Below are 23,935 nucleotides of genomic sequence, written 5' to 3' on the forward strand. Positions count from 1 at the left end.
GCCGGGGACGGTGCAAGCCAGACCTCTCTGGAGCAGGCTGTGGTTGCTGTCTGCTGCCTGGCTTCCCCAGCTCCACGCCTGCCTCTCCAGCCTTCCCCCGACCTAGGAGGCTACTTTCTACCTTCCAGTACATTCCTCTCCGGGTGTTCGTTAGCCAGCTCGCTATTCCTCTTGCATGCAATTAAAAACACTGCAGGATATGCCCACGACGCCATGTGGCCTGAGTCCAGGGGCACCACTGTCGAGTCACACCAGTCTCCTTGCAGCTAGGACGCGGTGCCATGAAACTCATTCACAGAACAGCGAGAACTATTTATTAATGTGTCTGAAGCACACTGCACAAGAATAGGAGGATAAGATATATTTACTTACATATTTGAACAAAACAATCATGTTACAATCCCAGCACTTTAAGCATGGGCCTTCCAGCCCCCCTCGTGCATTCTGCTTTCAGCACTGCCTATCTGAACAGCCCTGGCAGACGGCTCAGCTCAGCAGCTGGGACACAGCGACCAGTGGGTTACTGCCTCTCCTCTCACATTTCCTGTTCCTTGTCCGAAGAACAGAGAATATCACACCTGCTTCACTGGCTTGCTGCGACGATGCAAATAAACACATAGCACAGGGCCCGCCCTGGCAGGCATTTGAAAATAACTGCTTCCTTTCCCCGTGTTGATAGTAATTTTAGTCTTTGTATATATGCCGTTCACCAAGGCAAGCGGATCCTCAGCCAACGCGGTCCCCGCGGCCTCGCTGCACCTGGAAGTAATAGGACCTTAGAACACTCGTGCCGGCGCTTCTGGCTTCCACGCCTGCGATGCTCACGCTGTCACTTTCCACCTGGGTGAAGCCACTGCGAAGGGAGGGACATGCAGCAGGTTCATTTGAGACAAGGACACATGTTAGGCAGTTGGCCCTCCCACGCCACCTACACCTCTTCCACCACGTCCACCCAGCCACACTGGAGGACGTTCGCTTGTAACAATTAGCAAAGACGAGCACGTTCTGCGGGGAATGTCAGTTTTGGACCCTCCTATAGCAGCCTGAATCACAGGGGTCCCAGCTATGCTGGAAACGTCTCCGGGTACAGGAGGAGGGGCACCGAATCTGAACTTGGCAGATCAGGGTTGTTTCCCCGGAATTTAGAATCATCAGTTCCCGATCAGTCTCAGTGAAGACAGGAACACAGTGGCCAATGGGGTTGCCATGTCCCATGACGCCTAGACAAACGTACGGTGGGCTGCTCTGGGGCATGAGAGAAAAATGAAACAGGTATGTGCAAGCCAAACCAAACCGACCCCCCAAGAAAACCAGAGAAGGAACTTCTTGAGTTTCCCACAGAAACCCAGATGGGGGCTACACATCACTTCTGAAATCCTGCTGCTTTGGCCTCCATGAAATACCTTTCAGCTTAAATTCCATGCTGATTACTGAGTTTCTTTAAGTAGCAACTAAAGTTCTATTCAGCCTAGAAATTAACATGGAGAGTGGAACGTGGCTGTTTCCAGACTCTCGAAAAACTGCATCGTCGGCTGGTGAGTGGGGGTGAATGGGGCTGAGCGGGCGGTTGCTCCCTGATCTGCTCGGCGGGCCAGATGGATCACTGGGGTTTTTTTGGGCAAAGAAGGTTGAATTTGCATGTATTTTCCCTCTTTAGAGAATTCTTCCTCTTAGTTTTTTTTCTTCAGTTGATTTTTAGTAAATGTGGAGATGGTGCAGCCATCACCACGATCTAGTTCTGGAACATTTCCATCTCTCTGGAGAGATCCGTCTCACCTGTCCGCAGTGAACCCCACCCACTCTCGGCCCACAGACACTGCTTCACCTGTTCCTGCAGACCCGCCTTTCCTGGGTGTCGCATAAGTGCAGTCACATGGTACGAATGTTTCTGCAGTTCACCCATGTCAATGTATGTCCACACCATCCCTTTGTAGAGCTGAGTAATGTTCCCCTGTGTGGCTGTACCACCGTGGGTTTACCCATGAGCAGCTGGCACTGGCACTATTTGCACTGTGTGGGTGGAGTGACCTGCTGAGAACAGCCCCCACTCTCTGTGTAGATGTGTCCGTTTCTCTTGGGCAGATATGAACATTCACATACAGTCCCTGGGTACATATGAGCATTCCTGTCAAGTCTGCAGATGTCTGTGTGTCTCCTGGTAGATCCAACGGGGTGCTGCCAGGCAGCTGGTAAATTTATGTCTAATACATTTTTCTGGGGAGAATCAGAATTCACATTCAGAGATGACATTTTAGGAGCTAAAACACTCCTGGAAAGTGTTGGTTCTCTCTTGTAGCATTCACTAAAGTGCCAAAAGAGAGACAAAATGTTGCACGTTTGAGAACTTGCAGGGTCAAAAGCATGGAGCAAGACTTCTAGGTTTATTATCTCCAAATGAAGCTCCCAGAAAAGAAAGGACCACTCAACTCAGGGTTTCCGGAGGTATATGTTGTTAATCAGGAAAGGGGCAAAATGTGAGGCCATGATCCATTCATTCTGGAGTCCTGATTAAAACACGTTTTTGAGATGTGGCACTCACCTGCCACTCTGAGAACTGTGTCTTTCCCGCAGACGGATGTTTAGTTTTATAATGCGTGTAGTGCAATGATTAAAAGCACCTGTGCCCTGGCTGGTTGGGTCAGGAGTTAGAGTGTCAGCCCTCGAATTGAAGGATCGTGGATTTGATTCTGGTCAAGGGCATGTACCTAGGTTGCAGGTTCAATCACCAGCCCTGGTTGGGGTCGTGCAGGAGGCAACCAATCGATATGTGTCTCTCACATCAATGTTTCTCTCTCTCCCCCTCCCTCCCTTCCACTCTATGTAAAAAGCTATGAAAAAATATCCTTGGGGGAGGATTAACCAAAAAAATAAAAGCATACATGAAATAGAAGTTTCCAAAAATTCTACTTGCTTGCCCTGACGAGAACAGGGCAGCACAGCCAACGAATGGGTGTACACAGTGCAGTGTTTAAAAACTTCAAACAAGTAGAAGTGCTACTACTTGCTTGTCGTTATTCCAGTGAGAGGATGTTCTAACCACTCAGTAATGCGTGAAGAATGTAGAACGCAGTAAAAAATTCCTTAAAGACACAGATAAAAAGGGAACAAAAAGAGCACATTTGTGAGCGCAAACTCCAAGCACAATCCCCTGAAGCTGGCCTGGCAGAGGCCACAAGCAGGTCTGCATGTCCCCTGGAGCAGGAGGAGTTCCGGCCCTGGAGGGGATCATCTACTGCCCACAGGGCGGGACGGAGCGGCTCCACAAAGGCTGGCCTCGGTCAAAGGCAGGCACAGCAGAGCCAGGCCTCAGCCCTCTCCCAAGCACAGAGAACAAAGCTACAAGTGTACCCCAGGGAAAACAGCCAAAACACAGTCCTGCACCACCTGCAACGTGGACATGGAATGGCAGGGCTCCCAACAGTCTGCCTCGGCCCAGACCTCCAACGCCACAGGGCTTCCGCGAGGACTTCGGGGTGAGGCAGCCGTTGGCGCACACCGTGCAGAACACAGAGCACTGCGCTGGCCATCACGCTTTGTTTACAAAGTTGAGAGAGAGGGTTAAAATCTTCCTACAGACCAATTCTCGTGGAATTTAAGCTGCGTCTCTACTAATCCTCAATCTTACCAGAAAATTGCATTGACTCACTGAGGAGAACTAAGATTTTCCTATATTAGGAATATGCTTTAATAACTGTCTTCAAACAACTACTGATTCAGAAACTAGGAGGTTTTGTTTCAGGAATCTGTAGTTTTTGAAATATTCGGTTTGGGGCATTGTATTTTTTCCTTTAAGATTGTAAGATGTCCCTAAGAAGCATAAAACACCAATCAGAAAGAATATATGTACCCCCATGTTTGTAGCAGCACTAGTTACAATCGCTAAGATCTGGAAACAGCCCAAGTGCCCATCAGTAGACAAATGGATCAAAAAGCTGTGGTACATATACACAATGGAGTGCTATGCAGCTGTAAGAAAGAAAGATCTCTTATGCTTTGAGACTACATGGAGGGACCTTGAAAGTATCATCCTAAGTGAAACAAGCCAAACAGAGAAAGACAAATTTCATATGATCTCACTTATTTGTGGAATATAATGAACATAACAGTTTGAGGAATGGGGTAGTCCCAGAGACGCAGAAGCGGGGTACAGACTGACAATCCCCTAAAAAGTGGGGAGGTGGGGGAGGGATGAACCACAGAACTTATATGCATGTATGCATGAACAGTGGACATGGACAACAATCTGGGGAAGGGGCAGGGAGGGAGGGGGAGGGGGGAATCAGTGGGGGAAAAAAGGAGAAACATCTGTAACAAAAATTAATCAATAAACATTTGATGTGAAAAAAAAAAAAAAAACCCATAAAAAAATAAAAAAGATTGAAAGATGTTTCATGGACATGAACAACGGTGTGGGGATTGTGGGCAGGCAGAGTGGCGGGTAGAGGTGGGAGAGGGTATGGGTGAACAAATGGTGATGAAAAAAATTAAAATAAGATTTAAAAATAAATAAATAAAAGACTGTGAGATGTTTGTCACAGGAGGTGGAATTCGCGCCATACCTCGTAACAATGACTGAAAGGCACTCCAGATGGGATATAAGGTCTGGAAGCCCTGTCCTCTCTGTAGCATGTACTAAGGCAAGAAAGAACATGTGGTTCCAAGATACTCACTTGAAAACACAACGCAAAATTGCGTTCTTTCGGACGTTTACAGTCTTACCCCACTGCCGCCCAGCATCGCGAGGGTTTGGTAAATGAATCCAGGACCATGTGGGCTATGAAGGGAGGGTGAGGGCTGGGCTGCAGGCCTGTGTCTGGGCTGTGCAGGCCTCGCCAGGCGTCCCTGTGGGCAGAATGCCCACCTCTTTGGCCTCCGTCTCTTCTGGGCAACGTGGCCGACACCAGCACGGGTGGTTCTGCGATCACAGGAGGCCGTGCAGAGGGTGCACAGCATCTCTTTAAGAGGAGGAGGCAGATTCTGACCAGTGACCTTGCTAGGGTCAGACAAGTAGTGAGGGGCAGGTGGGGCTAGGACCCCAGCCACATCCTTTCCAATGGCACCCTTAAAAAGCACTGCTGGGAGGCCCAGCGGCCATCTCACAGGCAAAATGAAAGAACCAGATGCAGTTACCTGGCCCATCGGTGGGACCCCCCGAGCAAGTGATAGCAGCTCTTGAGGACAGGAAATTGATTGTCCTTTTTCCACATGTATACTCGCAAGGAGAGGTCGAAAGAAGAGGTGATGACTCGGCTCTGGTCCTGGAAATGAAAAGCTACATGAGGCAGGGATGTGGGCCCCCGAGGTAGGGCTCCCCGATTCAGGCAGGGCGGGGCCACACTCACCACGCACACGGACGTGATGGGCTTCTGGTGGTCCTGGAAGGCTGCCAGCTGCAGGCCGTGGATGGTGAAGAGCACCAGCTCGGACCCAGACACCAGCAGGAGCACTTTGGAGCCGTGGCCCTTCATGAGGTGAGTAGACATCATGGTGTCTGGCAGGACGAAACTTGCAATCTGTTGTACTTTTTGAAACAAACACACACAGACTGTCATTTCCTGATAGCAGCTGGAGTCTGGGGCAGGCAGGCCTCCCCTAAGCTGGTGCACTGAAGACAGCGATGGCGCAGTTACAGCAGCACCCCGGCTGAATCATGCTCCGCTCCTACACCTCCTCGCTGGCTCTGCGTACTGAGGACCGCGCCTGCTCGCGAGGAATCTGCACGTGGAAGGGACAGCGTGCGGCGCCCTTCCTTCTACCCCTCCCCATCTATGGCAGGGTGATGTAGAACATGGCCACGTGAGAACTGAGACATTTACGACATCTGCCAAAAACTGATGAAGACACGTGTTTTACACCGTGTAGCATCCCTTGTTTAAAAAAATCAACTCAGTCACTTCCTAATGGAGTGTAGCACCACGAAGAAGAAAAATACCTCTTTTGAAAAATTCATGCACTTTCTCATATCAGACAAGGGCTTATATAGTACACATCCTATTTTCCCTTTTTCCTCGGGTGCCAGGAAGCTTAATAAAAATGAAGGTCAAATAATGATATGAAAATGAGTGAACATAATACCAAAGAAAAGACTAAGGACCACAGGGAAGGCCTGTCCAGAGAGAGGCCGGGCTTAGGAGACAGGAGGAGAGGGCTCGTTTCCCTCGGGACCAGGAGCTCCTTGGGGAAGAGACAGCGAGGCTTTGACTCATCTTTTCCTGCCCTTGTGCTGAGAACGGTGCCTCTGATTCAGCTGTGAAAAGGGAGGTGGGGACAAATGGACGCAGAAAGATGCGCTAGGAGAGGGGAGACTAAGCTGACAGCAATCAGTGTCTGAATCTCAGGGCTACGCAGAAGGCCTGACCCAAGGAGGTGCTCGACCACCCAGCCAGTACATAACATCACAAACAAGGAAACATTTGTGGGTCACTGCATTCACTGAGGGAAGAAAAAGTGCCCCAGAGGAAACGAGGATCTGTGCTGAAGCATCCCTGCAATGCTGGTGACACGTAGACTCGTGGGTCCTGATATGGGAGCCTTACCCAGAATGTTGATTGCATCCCTGGACTTCTTAGCCCCTAGCTCGTAGGTGGTGACCAACTGCACGCCACTGTCATTTCTGTGCATCACCACCAGCCTGGCTGCCTGATCAGGGGCCCAGCAGGCTCTGGAAGTCAGCCCGATGGGGAGAGTGGTAGAGACAGGAGGCTCGTCTTCCAAGGGACACAGCAAGGAGCGCGTGTGGAACACCTGGGAACACCACCACACGGTCTCATCGCCGAAGACAGAGGCCTCCTCCGACCCTGGAGCGCTCTGCCAGCCCCTCCTGGCGGCTCTGCCCACGAACCCACACCCACAGTGACCTTCTGGTCTCATGGAGTGGCTGTGCCACTAAGGACCCTCCTTTCCAGATGGCGCGGACCAGGGAGCGAGGTCAGTCCCAGCCGCATCTGGCCACTGGAAAGACCGAGGTACACAGGTCCCAGTGAGGGCAGGGGGTGAATACATCCAGGAAATAGCTTCTCTGGCTGTGAGCAGCTACGCGTCACCGTCTTACTTTGCCTCCAGTGTCTGCCTCCGTATTCCCTTCCTATCTCCAGGCAGTTGGCTCCCAATGCCTCCTCTCAGTTCCCAGAACTGCTTTGTTGAGGAGTCCCGCTCCTGGTGACTGCTGCTCCCCCACTTCCTGCAGCCTCTCTCCTCCGCTCCCCTGCCCAGCCCTCTTACCTCCCCTGGCTGCCAGGTCCCAGCCTTGCTGACTGTCTTCCTGGCCTTCCTCACCCACCCACCCCAGCATGTCTCGGACCGTGACCAGCTGTCTGTTTCTAACTCTTCTAATTTTCCAGTTCAGTTCCTGGCACTCAGGCTAGATGTCTTTGTGCCCATAAATCATGAGGAAACTCCCACACTGCCCATCTGGTGGCCCTGAGCGGCCGCAGACCTGGTCCTGTATGACATCTGGTGTACCTGGGAAGACCAGGCACAGAATCACTGCCTGTGCACACAAAGCCTGGCCCCTGGGGCGAGGACACAGCCCAGCACTGACCTTGGGGCCCAGCTCTGAGTCCTGGGTCCATGCGAACACCCACTGGCAGTCAGGAGAGCAGAGCAGGCTGGTGGGGTGGTCTGGGAACACGCTCACCTTGGACCGCAGCTGCAGCCCGGGCACCGTCAGCGTGTAGAGTGCTCCGTCGGCACAGGCCACCTGCAATGCAAAGGTGTGGTGACCATCTGTGCATGTCCTCGTGTCCTCGCCCAAGGCGGCCGCTGCATACCTGCTTCCTCACTGGAGCGAGATGCCACTTACTAAGTCAAAAAAATGAGTTTACCCAAACAGTTTGAGAGCAAACCTGCTCTTCCCTCCACACAGAAGCGGGGGGTGGCCGCCAGCACCCGGCTCTCCATCACTCTCAGACGCTGTCTGCAGCTGCCCTGCCTTCTCTGCTTCCAGTACTCCTGGAACTCTTTGCACATCAGAGGACATGTCCCACGACTTTTTACTTCTCCTCATTATGATGAACATTTATGTTGTTTACAAATTTCACTACCACGAACCATCTCTGTGCGGCAATGCAATATTTCCTGAGAGATCCCTAGAACTGAAATTACTGGGTCAAAGAGTATCAGATTGAAAACTTCTAACAGAAAAAAAACAAGCCCTGGCCGGTTTGGCTCAGCGGTTAGAGCGTCCGCCTGCGGTCCTGAGAGACCCGGGTTTGGTTCCCGCTGGGGGCATGTGCCTCGGTTGCAGTTTGTCCCCGGCTCTGGTCGGTTGTGCGGGTGGCGGCCGCTCGATGTGTCCCTTTCGCGTCGATGTGTGTCTCTCTCTCTCTGTTCCTCTCTCTCCCTCCCACTGCACCTGAACAAAAAATGAAAAAAAAAAAAAAAAAAAAAAAAATGTCCTCGGGTGAGGATAAAAAAAAAAAAAAAGAAAAAAAACAAGCTTTCTTTCTTTTTTTTGATCCTCACCCGAGGACATTTTTCCATTTTTTGTTCAGATAGAGTGGGAGGGAGGGAGAGAGGGAGGGAGGGAGAGAGAGAGAGAAAGAACATCGATGTGAAAGGGACACATCGAGTGGTTGCCACCCGCACGACCCAACCAGGGCCGGGGACAAACTGCAACCGAGGTACGTGCCCTTAGCGAGAACCAAACCCGGGTCTCTCTGGACCGTAGGCCGATGCTCTAACCACTGAGCTAAACCTGCCAGGGCAAAAAAAAAAAAACAAGTTCTTTAAACACTTCTCTATCTCTATTCTTACTTGCCATGTATAAAAAATATTTTCCATCAGACTTATTATAATACCAATTTTTACGTCTGCTCATCCAGTAGGTGAACAGCCTCGTTGTGATGTCACGGTCTTGATTCCGAGTTGGGTTTCACACCTTTACATTCTATTGGCCATTTGTACATTTTTCTATGAATTGACTATTCATACCTTTACCTATTTTTCTACTAGATCTCTATGCGTTAAGTAATCTGATATTAAAGCTTTGTTAAATAAGATAAGAGTTTTTTTTTTTCATGTGTCTTAATTTTATAATACTCTATAGTTCCGATATTTTTAATTTCTCAGGTAAATCTGTGATTTTTCTCAATTCCAGGTTGTGTCTTGCCTAGCCAGGCCAGGCACATCCCAGACTGATGTTAAAAAACCACTTTATACATTCCTCAGATAACTGTTTAACTGCCTTTTACATTTAGTTTTTAATTATTCTAGTGTATTTCCACAAACAGAGCGGTGGGGGAGTAGCTCAGCTTCTCCCTTCTAATGGGCAGGTGCTCCATTTCTTGAATAGCTTGTCCTCCAGCTACTGTTTTAAAGGAACGTTTTCGGCAGACATTTGCCCATGGAACACAATCTGGACTTTCTGTTCAACTTACATAAAATCATCGGTTCTTACTTTCCAGGAAAAAACACAAAAACTTCAAAATGCGTAGAAAATGGAAATATTCAAACAAGGTCATGAAAAGTGAGAATCAACCATCTTAGCTGGGAAAACTATCCCACCCAAGAACAACCAGGAATCGGACTGGTAACCACCTGGACAGGAGTTAAATATCATAAAATAAGCATATGAAAGGACAGCTTGAATCAGAAATTCAACATTCAGGATATGAAATAAGAATTAAATTAATTCAGGAAAGATACTGATCAAAAAGTGATCTCGCCTTGGCTGAGGCGGCTCCGTTGGCTGAGCATTGTCCTGTGTACCAAAAGATCGCCAGTTCATTCCCAGTCAGGGCACATGCCCAGGTTGAGGGTTCAGTCCCTGGTCGGGGTGCCATATGGGAGGCAACCAATCGATGTTTCTCTCTCACATTAATGTTTCTGCCTCCCTCTCCCCCTTCCTCTCTCCCTAAATAATCAGTAAAAACATATTAGGGGAAAAAAGAACAAGTTATCTCAAAAATGAAGATAATACACCTAAAAGAGAAAACACACTGCTGAACAAATAAGGGCACTAAAAGAGGAGAAGAAAACAGGTAAGAGAACAAAAATGGAAGGAAAAGCTAAAACAAACAGGAAGTATCCCAGAAGATAGGCAAGATCTAATAAACACGAATAAAGTTCTTACAAAGGAAACATTCATTAACAGAGTAATATTTAAAATTCATATATAGTGAAACTTTCTAGAAATAAAAAAAAAGTCTGAATCTGTGATTAAAGGATTTGTATGTTCTTGGGAAAGATGGCGCAGGGTGATCACTGCAAACGGTGTCACGGTACAACTACCAGACTTTCAATATTGCAAACTATCTTTAAGGCTTTTTATTTTAAAAATCCAAGTGTCTAACGAGGGAAGTCAGAGTACCAGTCGACTTTTTGACAGGAAGAACAACAGTGAAATCGTACCTGGTGCCCAGCCAAGCTACCCCTCAGCATCAAGACGACAGAAAGGTGGTGCCTCACCTACTGCTGGGATAGCAAATACTACATTTTTTCAGAGATCCTTCCCGGCCTTGCTACCCAAAGGGTGGTCTGTGGACTAGCAGCTTCAATATTCCTAAGAAGCCTGTTAAAACATCAGCATCTCAGGCATCCCCAGGGACCCACTAGATCAGAAGCTGCCTTTACACACGAGCCCCGGGTGATTCATGTCTTAGAAGCACTGGTCTGCCAGGCTGGTGTGGCCTAGTGGCTGAGCATCGACTCAAGAGGTCACCAGTTCCATTCCCGGTCAGGACACATGCCCAGGTTGTGGGCCAAATCCCCAGTTGGGGCATGAAGGAGGTGGTCAGTCCATGTTCTCTCATCAATGTTTCTCTCTCCCTCCCTCTCCCAGGGAGGGAGGGAGGGAGGGAGGGAGGGAGGAGCACTGGTCCCCAGCTCTTGCCCTCCCTTCTGCAGTCACCACTCTTGATATCCCTGCTCTGTTGTTCTAGATCATTTCTTTTATCTTTCAGCTCACTAATTCTATATTCTGACTTTTTAATTGATGTATACAACACATATATGGCAAACTGCCCAAAACATAAACGTAGAGCTCAATAAATTACTATAAAGAAAACATTCAGGTCCCCACTTAAGCTAAGGAGTAGGATGTGGCAGTGCCCACCAGCTTCCTTCATCCACCCCAGTCTCTGGCCCACTGTCCACCCTGCCCACAAGTCCATTCCCCTTGTTATTCAGTTTTTCTGTTCAAGAGTATCCACTTGGGCCCTGGCCGGTTTGGCTCAGCGGTTAAAGCGTCGGCCTGCGGTACAGAGAGACCCGGGTTCGGTTCCCGCTAAGGGCACGTACCTCGGTTGCAGTTTGTCCCCGGCCCTGGTTGGTCGTGCGGGTGGCAGCCACTCGATGTGTCCCTTCACGTCGATGTTTCTCTCTCTCTCTTCCTCTCTCTCCCTCCCACTCTATCTGAACAAAAAATGGAAAAATGTCCTCGGGTGAGGATTAAAAAAAAAAAAAAAAAAAAAGAGTATCCACTTGGTTCTTTTCTAAATCCAATATGTCATTTTTTATAGCTTTAAAAAAATTTTTATTGCATTTATTGGGGTGACATTGGTTAATAAAATTATATAGGTTTCAGGTGTACAGTTCTATAAGACGTCACCTGTACATTGTATGGTGTTCACCACCCCAAGTCGAGTCTCCTTCCATCACCATAAATGTCCCCTTTACCCTCCTCTACCTCCCACCACAACCCGTTCCCACTGGTAATCACCTTACTGTCGTCCGTGCCTGTGTCATTTTTTATTACGTTCTCTGCTGAAATGTATCCCCTGATCACAGCGACCACTGCTACCTTGGTGTCTGTGCCCAATAACCACACTGCCTGAAGCTTCTGTGGTCTTACAACATTGTCTGCTGTTTATCCTGCCAGTTCTAGTTGGTACTATTCTCTTTTTTTTTTTATCCTCACCCAAGGATATGTTTTTATTGATTTTAGAAAGAAAGGAAGGGAGAGGAAGAGAGAGAAATATCAATGTGAGAGAGAAACACTGATCAGTTGCCGCCTGTATGTGCCCCAAGTGTGGATCGAACTCACAACCTGGGTTATGTGATCAGAAACTGAACCCGCCACCTTTCGGTGCAAGGTGCAGAGACTGTTCACTCTCAGCCCAGCCTTACTGTTAGGCTGCAACACTTGCTAATCCACCCAGGGCTCCAACCCGCTGTGGCCGGGCATGCCAACCTTCCTGTGCCCGCAGCTGGGAGACTGCTAGCACCCACACAGGCTTCTGAGCGCTGGGTACTCACCAGCAGGAAGGGACCCTCTGGATGGTCACAGGCCTCCAACGCAGACGAGTCCATAGGTAGGCGGAAGGAGGCTGACTCTGACCCATTCTCTGCTTTCCACACTTTGATTAGTCCCTCCTTGTCCACGGTGACAACCAGCTGCAGCTGAGGGTAAGTTACCAAATTCACCAGAGCAGCAGGCTGTAGAGGGCTGGACCAGATCTCTGTGCCCTGGGCAACAACAAAACTAATATAAGAACCTCTATAGGGCATGTTTGTTTCATAAACACATTCTTCCACTCGGCCCTCACCAGTACACACTGGGGACATGCAGATGCAAGAGCCCCATCCCCACCCCACAGGCTGACGGCATGGCAGGGAACACCGCGGAGGCGGCTGGGCGTGGGTGTGTGGGGACTTCCGGAGGGCTGGGTGGCATCACCAGAAGGACCAAGGGTGGGGTCCTGCATGCGCACTGGCCCGTATGTCTGATGCACTCCCAGTGGTGACCTACAGCTCCCTGAGGAAGGCTGGGCGGGGAGGCAGGATCCAGCCCTACACACGTGGCTCGGCCTGGCCACGCGCGGCACCAGAGCCTCCACGCAGAGCACCTCGTTCAGTCCTGGGCAGCTCCACAGGAAGCCAAGGGCTGTGGCTATGAACACTCTACGCTGCATATCAGCAGCTGCCCTGACTGGACACCCACTGCACAGCATACGGTGCACCCCGCAGCTCCACACGCAGCCTGCCAGGCCCACGCCCACGCCCGGGGAAAACCGATGGCCCCAGCGGGGTCGATTCCATGGTCTCTTCCCAGGATTCTGAGAGCTGCACTGGAGAGGTCAAGAGCCCGAGTGCCCGGGGGGCCACGGTACATTAGGTCAGGGTATCCGGGAACCAATCCACTAGTCACTGTTCCCAAGTCTCCCACAGCTAACACACAAGGTTTCTTTCCAAACCTGGGGGTTATCATGACCATTTTTCTATCATATGTTATCTCTTTATCATGGTTGGTATCTCTTTTCCACTCCTGATATCTCAGTATTCTTCCACTAGCTTCTTTCTTCCCCATCAGGTCAACAAATCAGCTAGCATGCCTTCCCTGGGATGGGCCACGCACCAGAACAGAGCCTCTGACCCCACAGCCCTCGCACGAGCCAAGAGCCAGCTGCCTCACCACTGCAGATGCCGCCGGGAGAGGCTAGCAGCCCTGGACGGGACTGATCCAAGATCTGACCCCGCCATGACCCGATGCCCCTGGACACACCCACCTCCACACGTGACCTGGTGCGCCCTGACTTATCGGACCGTGAAAATGGTGAGACAAAGAAACAACCGCCAAATGAAAGAAAAGGAGGAATCACCAGAAAAAGAACTAAATGAAATGAAGGCAAGCAAATTTGTCAGATAAGGAATTCAACGTAATGGTAGTGAGGATACTCAAATAACTTAGTGAGAATTACAAGCAACTTAATGAGAACTCAGTGGGAGCTTGAAAAAAGAGGTAGAAGCTATTAAAAAGAATCACATGATCTCACTTATTTGTGGAATATAATGAGCAAAATAAACGGATGAACAAAACAGACCTAGAGACATAGCAGTAGGGTTCAGACTGACAAACTTAAAAGGAGGGCAGCAGGGGTGAGGGAAGAGATAAATGAAAGAACTTATATTCATATATGCATAACCTATGGACATAGACAACAATGCTGTGGAGAGGGATCAGGAGGAAGGTGTCATTGAGAAAAAAAGAAGAAGCATCTGTAACAAAAATTAATTAATTAATGGAAAAAATAAAAAAAGTTTGAAATGCAAAAAAGGCACTTGTTTAAATATAAAAAAAAATGAACACTAAAATGGCAATGAATACATATCTTTCAACAATTGAATCTACAAACAAATTGAACAAGCAGAAAAGAAATAGACTCATAGATACAGAGGACATTTTGTTGCTTGCCAGATGGGAGGGGGCTGGGGGAATGGGTGAAACAGATGAAGGAATTAAGAAGTACAAATTGGTTGTTAGACTGATGAACTTCAGAAGGAAGGGAGGAGGGAGGACAGGAAGAGATAAACCAAAGAACTTCTATGCATATATGCATAACCAATGGACACAGACAATAGGATAGGGAAGGCAGGAGGGGGTCAGGAGTAGGAAGGAGGGATGTTCAATGGGTGGGAAAAGGGGGGACATCTGTAATACATTCAACAATAAAGACAAGTTTAAATTAAAAGAAAAAAGCTGCCCGCCAGCCAGAGAGAAATAAAAACCTCAAGACAAAGGACCCAGCGTACTCTCCTTCCTAGGAGCACACCTCTATGGCCCCACAGGCAGCATCTCCTAGACTCTAAGGGACCCCACGAGGCTTACAACCAGGACAGCATGGGCAGTGGCAGTTCATCCCAGGCAAACCCCCTGTCCCTGTCCCCAGACCCCCTTTTCTCTGACTTCTTAGTGAGCTGACACAGACCAGCCTGGGCTCATTTCTCCAGGCCTCCTGTTTCAGTGTCCCCAGCTTTCAACAACGGTCTCTAAAATTCACCTGCACCTGTGTTGTGACACTTTCTACGGGAAGTCAAGAACCCATACACTACCGACCCAGCCCTCGGCACTTGCCGAAGGCCAGGTCCCCTTTCTGGTAACACTTACAATTATTTTTTTCAAAATACTGTCATGGCCCTGGCCGGTTTGGCTCGGCAGTTAGAGCGTCACCCTGCGATCCAGAGAGACCCGGGTTTGGTTCCCGCTAAGGGCATGTACCTCGGTTGCAGTTTGTCCCCAGCCCTGGTTGGGTTGTGTGTGCGGCAGCCACTCGATGTGTCCCTTTCATGTCAATGTGTCTCTCTCTTCCTCTCTCTCCCTCCCACTCTGTGTGAACAAAAAATAAAAAAATGTCCTTGGGTAAGGATAAAAAAAAATTGTCATGACTTTTATAAATAAATAAATATTTAAAAATATATACTCCTGAGTATAGATCCAAAAAATGTTAAATAAATGATGGGCAACATGCTGACAAAACTTATAAGCACCCAGTGGTACCACAGCCAGAAATGAGACGAGAGCAGCATGTCCAGCAACAGGCAGCGTTAGGGCACTGAAATGAAAATTTAGAATAAATAATTTCCTAGCAAAATAGAAGTGATTCAACTTGAACAAAGAACAAGTAAAAACCTGGAGCGAACAGAGGAAACTGAACAGGCAGAGACAAAAGGCCCAGTTACTTCACAAATGACTCAATCCATCCCTTAAGAAATGTGTAATGCCTGTAATGTGTCTGTTATTTCAGGTTATATAAAATGTTATAAAGCTCTGTGATGTATTCCATGAAAGTAGCAACAAAACAGAATATAGACAAATATAACTTAGGAATAGAAATTAAATATGTTTAAGTATTGTTATTCAGAATCCCAGCAATACATTATTTTATATATATGTGTGTGTGTGTGTGTACATATATATATATATTTATTCACACACACACACTATGATCTATTAGGGTTGGTTTCGGAAATGCAAGGACAGTTCAAATAATTTATTATATTCTCAAATTAAAACTGGGGAACCATAGAAAATAATCATGAATGCCCCCAAAAGCACTGGCACCTATTGCCAAATCTCAACAGCCATTCCTGATTTTTAAAAAATCTCTAATTAACATAGGACAATTATATATTAAACTGATATTTATCAGACACTAAAAACAAATGTAAAATTCAAAAGACACCTGCACAGCAAAGGAAACAATGAACAACAAAAAAAAAGGTAAAATATTGAATGGCAGAAAATATTTGCAAACTATCAGATAAAGGGTTAATTTCCAAAGTATGTAAGGAGCTCCTATAACTCGAGCAAAAGAAAACAACCTGATATAAAAATGGGATAAAGACTTGAACAGACATTTCCCTAAGACATACAAATGGCCAACCGTGCTCAACGTCACCAATCATCAGGGAAGTGTAAATCAAGACCACGAGCTACCACCTCACACGTGGTTGTTATGAAAAAAAAGTGTTGGTGAGGATGTGGAGAAACTGGAACTCTTGTGCACTGTTGGTGGGAACATAAAGTGGTACAGCCACTACAGAAAGCAGTATAGAGGTTCCTCAAAAAATTAAAAATAGAATTACAGTACAATCCAGCAATCCCACTTCTAGGTATTTATTCTAAGAATTGAAATCAAGATCCTGAAGGATCCACACTCCCGTGTTCATTGCAGCATTATTCACAGGAGTCAAGATATGGAAACGATGGAAGGGAATCCTCCAATATGTGACAACATGGGTGAATTTTAAGAACATTATGCTAAGTGAAATAAGCTCACATAGGAGGGAAAATACTGTAGGATTCCACTGACAAGGTACTAAGAGAGTCAAACTCATAGAAGCAGACAGCAGAACTGGCTGCTGCTTGCCAGGGGCTGGGGAAGAGCCACGGGGAGCTGCTGTTCATGGGTGTAAAGTGTCAGTCACGCAGGACAAGTGAGTTCTGGGGATCGGCCAGCAGCACTGTGCCTATAGTTACTGTGCACTTAAAAACCTGGTCAGAGGGCAGATCTCATGTTATATGTTCTTACCCCAATAAAAGAGAAATCATACTTAGAGCCCTGGCCGATTTGGCTCAGCGGTTACAGCGTCGGCCTGCAGTCCAGAGAGACCTGGGTTCAGTTCCCACTAAGGGCGCGTATCTCGGTTGCAGTTTGCCCCGGCCCCGGTTGGGGTCATGTGGGTGGCAACCAGTTGATGTGTCTCTCTCACATTAATGTTTCTCTCTCTCCCTCCCGCTGTATCTGAGGATAAATGCAAAAATGTCCTCGGGTGAGGTTAAAAAGTTTTAAAAAGATACAAATACAAAAAAATCAATAGTTTTCCTTTATACTCACAATGTCAAGAGAGAAACAAATAGAAAAAAATATCCCACTTATACTATTACTAGAATATTACTTAGCAACTTACTAGCTATTATTAACAACAAAATGAATATTCTACTCCTCTTGCTAAACTTATTCTTTCCACAAAGACTGGATTTATCAACATGAGAACTGACAGATAGAAACAGCCCATGTTTCTCAATGGGAAGATTTAATGCATTATAAAATGTAAGCCCTTTCCAAAATGATTTATGAAAGTATGCAAATCAATCATAATTAAAATGTGATTTGTTTTAGACCTCAAAAAAATGGTTCCAGAGCTCAGGTGGAAGAATGACTATGAAAAAAGTTTTGAAAGCACAACTGTAGAAGAATCTGCCCTACAGACATTCAAAACTTCATGAACCTAAATTACAAGCTCCAAAGAACATGATACCAGCACAACAACCATGCAAATAAATAAAACAGAAAAGAGGTCAAACAGAGGCCCAAATATACATGGAATTTGATATATAAAATAGGGGGCACTATAAGTCAGTGCAGAAAAGACTGTTTATTCAAGAAACAATGCTGAGACAAACAGTTATCTAGTGGGAAGAAACTACAGGCAAATCCTACTTTCAATCATATACAGAAATAACTGTTGACGAATTAAAGAAAAAAAATGTAAAAAAATTACAATTGATCCATTTTATTATCGTTATTGCTAATCTCTTCCTGTGCCTAATTTATAAATTAACCTTTATCGTAGGCGTGTGTATAAGAAACTTAGTCTTTATAGGGTTCAGCAATGTCCAGAGTTTCAGGCAAACATGGGGGTCTTGGAAGGAATCCCCGGCAGACAGGGGGATGACTACAAAGGCATTCTGCTAAGTGAACGGAGCCAACCTGAAAAGACACATACTGCATGACTCAACCAGATGACTGACTTTTTATTTATCTATTTATGTTTTTTATCCTCACCCGAGGACATTTTTCCATTTTTTGTTCAGACAGAGTGGGAGGGAGAGAGAGAAAGAGAGAGAGAGAGAAAGAGAGAGAGAGAGAGAGAGAGAAGCATCGATGTGAAAGGGACACATTGAGTGGTTGCCACCTGCACGACCAACCAGGGCCGGGGACAAATTGCAACCGAGGTACGCGCCCTTAGCGGGAATCGAACCCAGGTCTCTCTGGACCACAGGCTGATGCTCTAACTGCTGAGCCAATACCACCAGGGCGATGACTAAACTTTTTAAAAATAAGGTTCAAGCAAATGCTCAGAAAGGTACTGATATTGGGAAACCAGGCCGAATGGGTGCAGAAGGTTCCACCACCCTGACACAGTTCCCACTCTGGAAGACCATGCACTAAGTCGAGTTTGGTAAACTATGGCCTGTAACCAAAACCATCCCACTGCCCATTCTGTATTTTAGTTTTTTTTAAAAAATCAAAAGAATATTTCATGACGTGAAAATTACATGAAACACACATTTCAGAGTTCACAATGCAGTTTTATTGGAACACAGTACTTTCCTGTGTCCCTGTTGTCAGTGGCTGCTTCGGCACGGCAGCAATGTAGCTGTGACAGAGCCCACGAGGCCTGCAAAGTTAAAATATCTCCACCTGGCCCTTAGAGAGCACGCGCCAACTCCCGCACCAAGGCTCTCAGTGCAAGTCAGACCTTCGTGTTCTGGCAACTATGGAACCACCCAGCTTTCAGGTCTTCCTCTTGCCCAAGGCCCCCTAACCCTATGCCTGCCGATGGCCATATGTCCACGCCCGAGGCAGGTCCTTCCAGGAGAGGCTTGTGGGGAAACACGCAACAGAAGTGCAAGGAAACACAAGCCGGCCACCCACACCAACCAACCACTGGGAATCACGTGTCAATCAGCATCATGGACACAAGTGCAAGGAAACACAAGCCGGCCACCCACACCAACCAACCACTGGGAATCACGTGTCAATCAGCATCATGGACACAAGTGCAAGGAAACACAAGCCGGCCACCCACACCAACCAACCACTGGGAATTATGTGTCAATCAGTGTCATGTGTATAAGAAAAAACAAGCACGTGACAAAGAAAAAACAAGATGAACAACTGAAAAACTAATCATGAAAGAAAGAGAAATGATGCAAATAACTGTATCCTTTAAACAAAAAAAGGGCAAGCAGAGAATAATAAAAAGTCCCTGGAAAATAAAAATGTTTCTGGAAAGCAGTCAGTCAACAGACTGTCTCTAAAGTATATAGATCAAGAAAAAGTATCTATTAATCAAATATAAAAATCAGTTTATTGATTGCCACCAAGAAAACTAAAGTCAGAAACGATTAAAAAGTGGTTGCCTCAGGGAAAAGAACCTGAGAAAGCAGTAGGAGAGCGTGCTTTTTACTTCTACGAAGGATCTTTTAGTTCCATTTTTCCTCTTATATAAAAGCCTTGACAGAGTTTTACTTTTATGATTCAAAAGCAAAACAAATGATAACTAACCATAATTCATTTCAAAACTGCTCTGGCCCTCCTGCCCCCCTGCCCTCACCCCGCCTGATTTTCCCTTTGCAAGTCCCTGCCCGGTTCCTGGAGCCCCTTACAGGACTGGTCTGGAACCCTGCACCTGCCGGGAACCCTGGGCGGGGTCCAGCTGGGACTTCCAGAGACTCACTCACGCATCCACAGCCACGAGTGGCCTCAGATCTCAGCAGGTCATTTCAAAGCACCGCCCGCCATCACCAAAGAAACAGAGTTCACACTCGTTCTCTCTCCTGGTTTCTGATATAGAGTCTGGGCAGGGCAGTCACCCAAGGCTGGACAAGGTACGAGAACGCAACTCCCATGAGCCAGCTACTCAAGCAGACTGAAAAGGAAGGCCCAGGTCACAACAGAGGTCGCTGAGAGCCAGGGTGCCCTCTTCACAGGCCAGAGGCGGGTGATCTGTGGGGAGTTAGGGGGAGCCTCCAGGAGCCCTGCTGGGGGACGCCCCTCTGCCCTGTGCACGGCATTCATGGGAAAGGACCTGTCACTTCCAGCAGAACTGAGCCACAGGGAGATAAGCACCCACCTCACCAGGAGGTACTAGGGGGGCTTTGCTTGTCTAGGGCATCCGAAAACGCAAAGTAACCTAGTTTTCCAGAGGACCCATTATAGGAGGTCGGGTTACTGCTATGTGTGGCCCAGGCAGAACCCCGAATTTGCAGGGAATCAGACTCCGAGACACCCCCTCTCCTGTCTCAGTGTATACTCGTATAAAATCAGGATGATAATAATACTGAGTAGTCTGCTCAGCTGCTGTGAGAATCAAATGAGAAAATGGATAGGGAAGCTTTTAAACTGTGAGCACCAACAATGTGTGAAATCCTAATCAAGTTTCAAGGTTTCCACACCAGGTTTGCCCCTGGGGGAGACCAAAAGCTGCAATTCACCAGGCACAACCGCCAGGGGGCCAGCATCAGCTTCAGTGTGGAAACCGCAGCCCGGGAGGCAGCTGCCAGCCCGAGGCAAACCGCACTGCGCGCAGGAGTGCGGGGCGTTGGCCATTGCTCAGACTGCGGTTTCAAGCGTGACCTGGCGACGAGCCTCTTGCTGCTCAGATTTCTCGTCTGTACAATGGGGCTCCCACTCCTCCCCTCAAAGTCGCCTGCGATGGCTACATGAGACTGAGGGCACTCGGTGCTCACCCTGGCCCCCGCCAAGCCTCTCACCTCACGCAGATCCCAGGCACGCACAGTGCCGTCCGCGGACACAGTGCACGCCACGGACTTCCCCCGCCCGTCGAAGCAGGGCTCCTTGGGTGAGAGGTAGGCCAGCTTGGCTATCGCTCCTGCAAGAGAACAGACTTGCCTCAGATGAGCACTCATGTCTGGAATGTGCACACTCCACCGGCGAAGGGCCGGTGAGACCGCCACTCCGTTGTCTGAGCAGCACAACGGGCATGATCTGGAGACCGCAGTGCCAGAAAGGGCTGGGGCTTCAGGCTTACAACGTGGGTTTCACGCCCAGGCCTGCCTACCACCTACCAGCCACGCAACCGTGAAACAGATGCAATGACCCCCTTCCTCACAGGGTTACAGTGACTGTTAAATGACTTAACACGGATGGAGAATCCAGCATGGTACATGCCCGTCAAGGGGCATTTTCCAACTCACTGGCTGAAACACAAACCCCATGAGACCGGACCAGGGAGCGCGGGTGGGGGAGAGCTCGCAGCTACCACATCCCCACGCCATACCTTTGTGCCCAGCAATGGCTTTGCAGACGAAGTCCTCTGGCCGCCCAGATTCCATCCGGAACTCCAGCTCCGATCGGCAGAGATAGTACTGTTTCCATGTTTGTGTGCCCAGCGTCATCTGGGAGTCTTTACAGGGCCAGCGTCTCAGACACAGCTGCCTGACAAACAGACCCACAGTCCCAGACAGGACAGAACAGTCATTAGAAGGTACTGTGGTGTCATGGGCCTAGCTTTAATTCCCGGCTTCACCATCTATTCGCTTGAACACCTCACTTTGCCTGCGTAGACCTCAATTTCCTCTCCTGTTAAATGGGCAAAATGATGCGAGACATAATGAGTGCTCCCCACGTGGGGTGGAAGTGCTGTGTGTCTACCCAGTCAATTCTGATCTCCATTCCACACACGAGGACAGAGGTCAACACTTACCCCAAGTTATGCAGGTATAACTGAAGTTCAAGGGTCTGCATATTTTGAAGAATCCAAATCTTACTGCTGAATCATCTTTTTCCCTTCAATTCTGTTAGCTCATCATGTAGTTTGTTATCAGGTGTATATATGTTTATAAATTTTAGACCTTGATAGATTAATCTGTTTATTATAAGACATCCTTCTTTGTCTCCAGTAATACTTTTTGCCTTCAAGTCTATTTTGTCTGTTATTAGCTTGGCATTCCAGGTCTCTTTTTGCATGCTGTATCTGTTTCCATTCTTTTATTTTCAGCCTGAGACTCTGAATCTAAAATGTGTCTACTGCAGACAGTATAAAGTTTTAATCCCTTCTGCCAATCTCTGCCTTTTTATTGGAATGTTTAATTCATATACATTCGATGTAACCATAAATAATGTATTTGCCGTGGCCGGTGTGGGTCAGTGGTTAGGGCGTGGGTCAGTGGTTAGGGCGTGGGTCAGTGGTTAGAGCATCTACCTATGCACTGGAGGGTCGCAGGTTTACTTCTCAGTCAAAGGCATGTACCTGGGTTGCAGATTTGATCCTCAGCCTGGTTGAAGAGCATGCAGGAGGCAACCAATCGATATGTCTCTCTCACATTGATGTCTCTCTCTCTCCTCTCTCTCTCTCTTCCCCCCTCCCTTCCACTCCCTCTAAAATCAGTGGGAAAAATATCCTCGGGTGAGGATTAACAACAACAACAAAATATAGTATTTACATGTCATTTTGCTTATTTCTACATTTCTATGTATTTTTCCTTCTCTTCCTCTATCACTGTCTTCTTTTGTATTGAATATTTTTTAGCCTATTTTATTGCCCTGTTGTTTCTTACACCATAGTTTTTTTAATTCATAATGGTCGCTTTGAAGATTACTATTAAAATATTTTTCTTTTAACTTTAAACAAAATTCACATTTTATTTATGCTGAAATAAGCTAACTCATGACAATCTACTTTTTTTTTTAATCCTCACCTGAGGACATTTTTCCATTTTTGTTCAGATAGAGTAGGAGGGAGAAAGAGGATAAGAGAGAGAGAGAGAGAGAGAGAGAGAGAGAGAGAGAGACACACACACATGAGTGGCTGCCTCCCACATGACCCCAACCAGGGCTGGGGACAAATTGCAGCTGATGTATTTGCCTTTGACCAGAATCAAAACCATGACTCAATGGTCTGCAGGCTGACGCTCTAACCACTGAGAAAACCGGTCAGGGCATGACAATCTACTTTTAATAACTACTTAATTTCAACAGTATTCAAAAACTGTGCTCTGATAAAGCTCCTGCTCCTCATTCATGCTGTTATTGTTATATGAATTACATCTTTATACATCATGTACCCAAAGGAGACTGACAATTACTGGCTTATGCAGTCTTTTAACTCACATAAGAGAAAAAGTTACAAAAAATACACTTATACCTCCTTTCATATATGCTTATATAGTCATTTTAAAGTGCTCTATATTTCTTCAAGTGGTTTCAAGTTCCTATCTAATGTCCTCAGTCTGAAGACTCCCTTTAGTATTTCTTGCAGGGCAAGTCTACTAGCAAAATAAGCTTTTGTTCATGTGGGAATGTCTTAATATTCTCCTTGATTTTGTTAGACACAGAATTCTCAGTGACAATCTTTTCCTTTCAATACATCATCCCACAACCTTCTGGGCTCCATGGTTTTTGAGAAATCACTGTTAATTTCATGGAGAGGGGGGTGTCTCTTAAACATGAAGAATTGTTCTCTCTGGATGTTTTCAAGTTTCTCTATTATTTTGGCCTTAAGCTGGATTATGATGTGTCTCAATGTGAAAATGAGTTTATCCTACTTGCTGTTCATTGAGATTTTGGATGTGTAAATTAATATTTTTCATCAAATTTGGACAGTTTTCAGTCATTCGTCTTTAAATACTTTCTTCCCTTTTCCTTTCTTGTCATTCTGGGACTCCTATTATGCATTATTGGCATGCCTGATGGTGTTCTACAGGTTTCTTAGGCACTGTGCATTCTCGTTCATCTTTATATTCACTCTGTTCCTCAGACTGGATAATCTCAATTGATGTAACTTCAAGTTCACTGATTCTTTCTTCTGCCTGCTCAAATCTGCTCTTGAATTTTTAATTTGGAATTGTACTTTTCTACTTTATAATTTCTATCAGGTTTTTTTTGTTGTTGTTGCAATATTCACTTTATTGAATGGTCTGGAACTGAACCCACAATATCTCCGAGGCACTCTGAGTAGTACAATATGC

The 23,935-nt window shown here is 46.9% G+C and overlaps 1 protein-coding gene across 3 annotated transcripts in view; it reads right to left on the reverse strand.

Moving 5' to 3' along the window:
• Positions 1-308: 308 nt before the first annotated feature.
• The window catches only part of LOC118629716 (F-box/WD repeat-containing protein 12-like), a 40,106-nt gene continuing 16,479 nt past the window's right edge, over positions 309-23,935 (reverse strand). The window contains exons 3-10 of one of the 3 annotated variants that reach the window (XM_036261302.1): positions 21,247-21,404; positions 20,720-20,838; positions 12,196-12,405; positions 7,541-7,699; positions 6,537-6,744; positions 5,343-5,521; positions 5,131-5,258; positions 309-759 (exon numbers count right to left, since the gene is read on the reverse strand). In XM_036261302.1, the coding sequence (XP_036117195.1) occupies positions 573-759; positions 5,131-5,258; positions 5,343-5,521; positions 6,537-6,744; positions 7,541-7,699; positions 12,196-12,405; positions 20,720-20,838; positions 21,247-21,404 (1,348 nt within the window). In that variant the 3' untranslated portion in view covers positions 309-572. Of the gene's footprint in view, positions 854-5,130; positions 5,259-5,342; positions 5,522-6,536; positions 6,745-7,540; positions 7,700-12,195; positions 12,406-20,719; positions 20,839-21,246; positions 21,405-23,935 lie in introns of all 3 variants that reach the window. The other 2 variants (XM_036261305.1, XM_036261304.1) reach the window with 2 other exon arrangements.

Source organism: Molossus molossus, unplaced genomic scaffold (assembly GCF_014108415.1).
Source record: "Molossus molossus isolate mMolMol1 unplaced genomic scaffold, mMolMol1.p scaffold_m16_p_14, whole genome shotgun sequence".
Taxonomy (NCBI): Eukaryota; Metazoa; Chordata; class Mammalia; order Chiroptera; family Molossidae; genus Molossus; species Molossus molossus.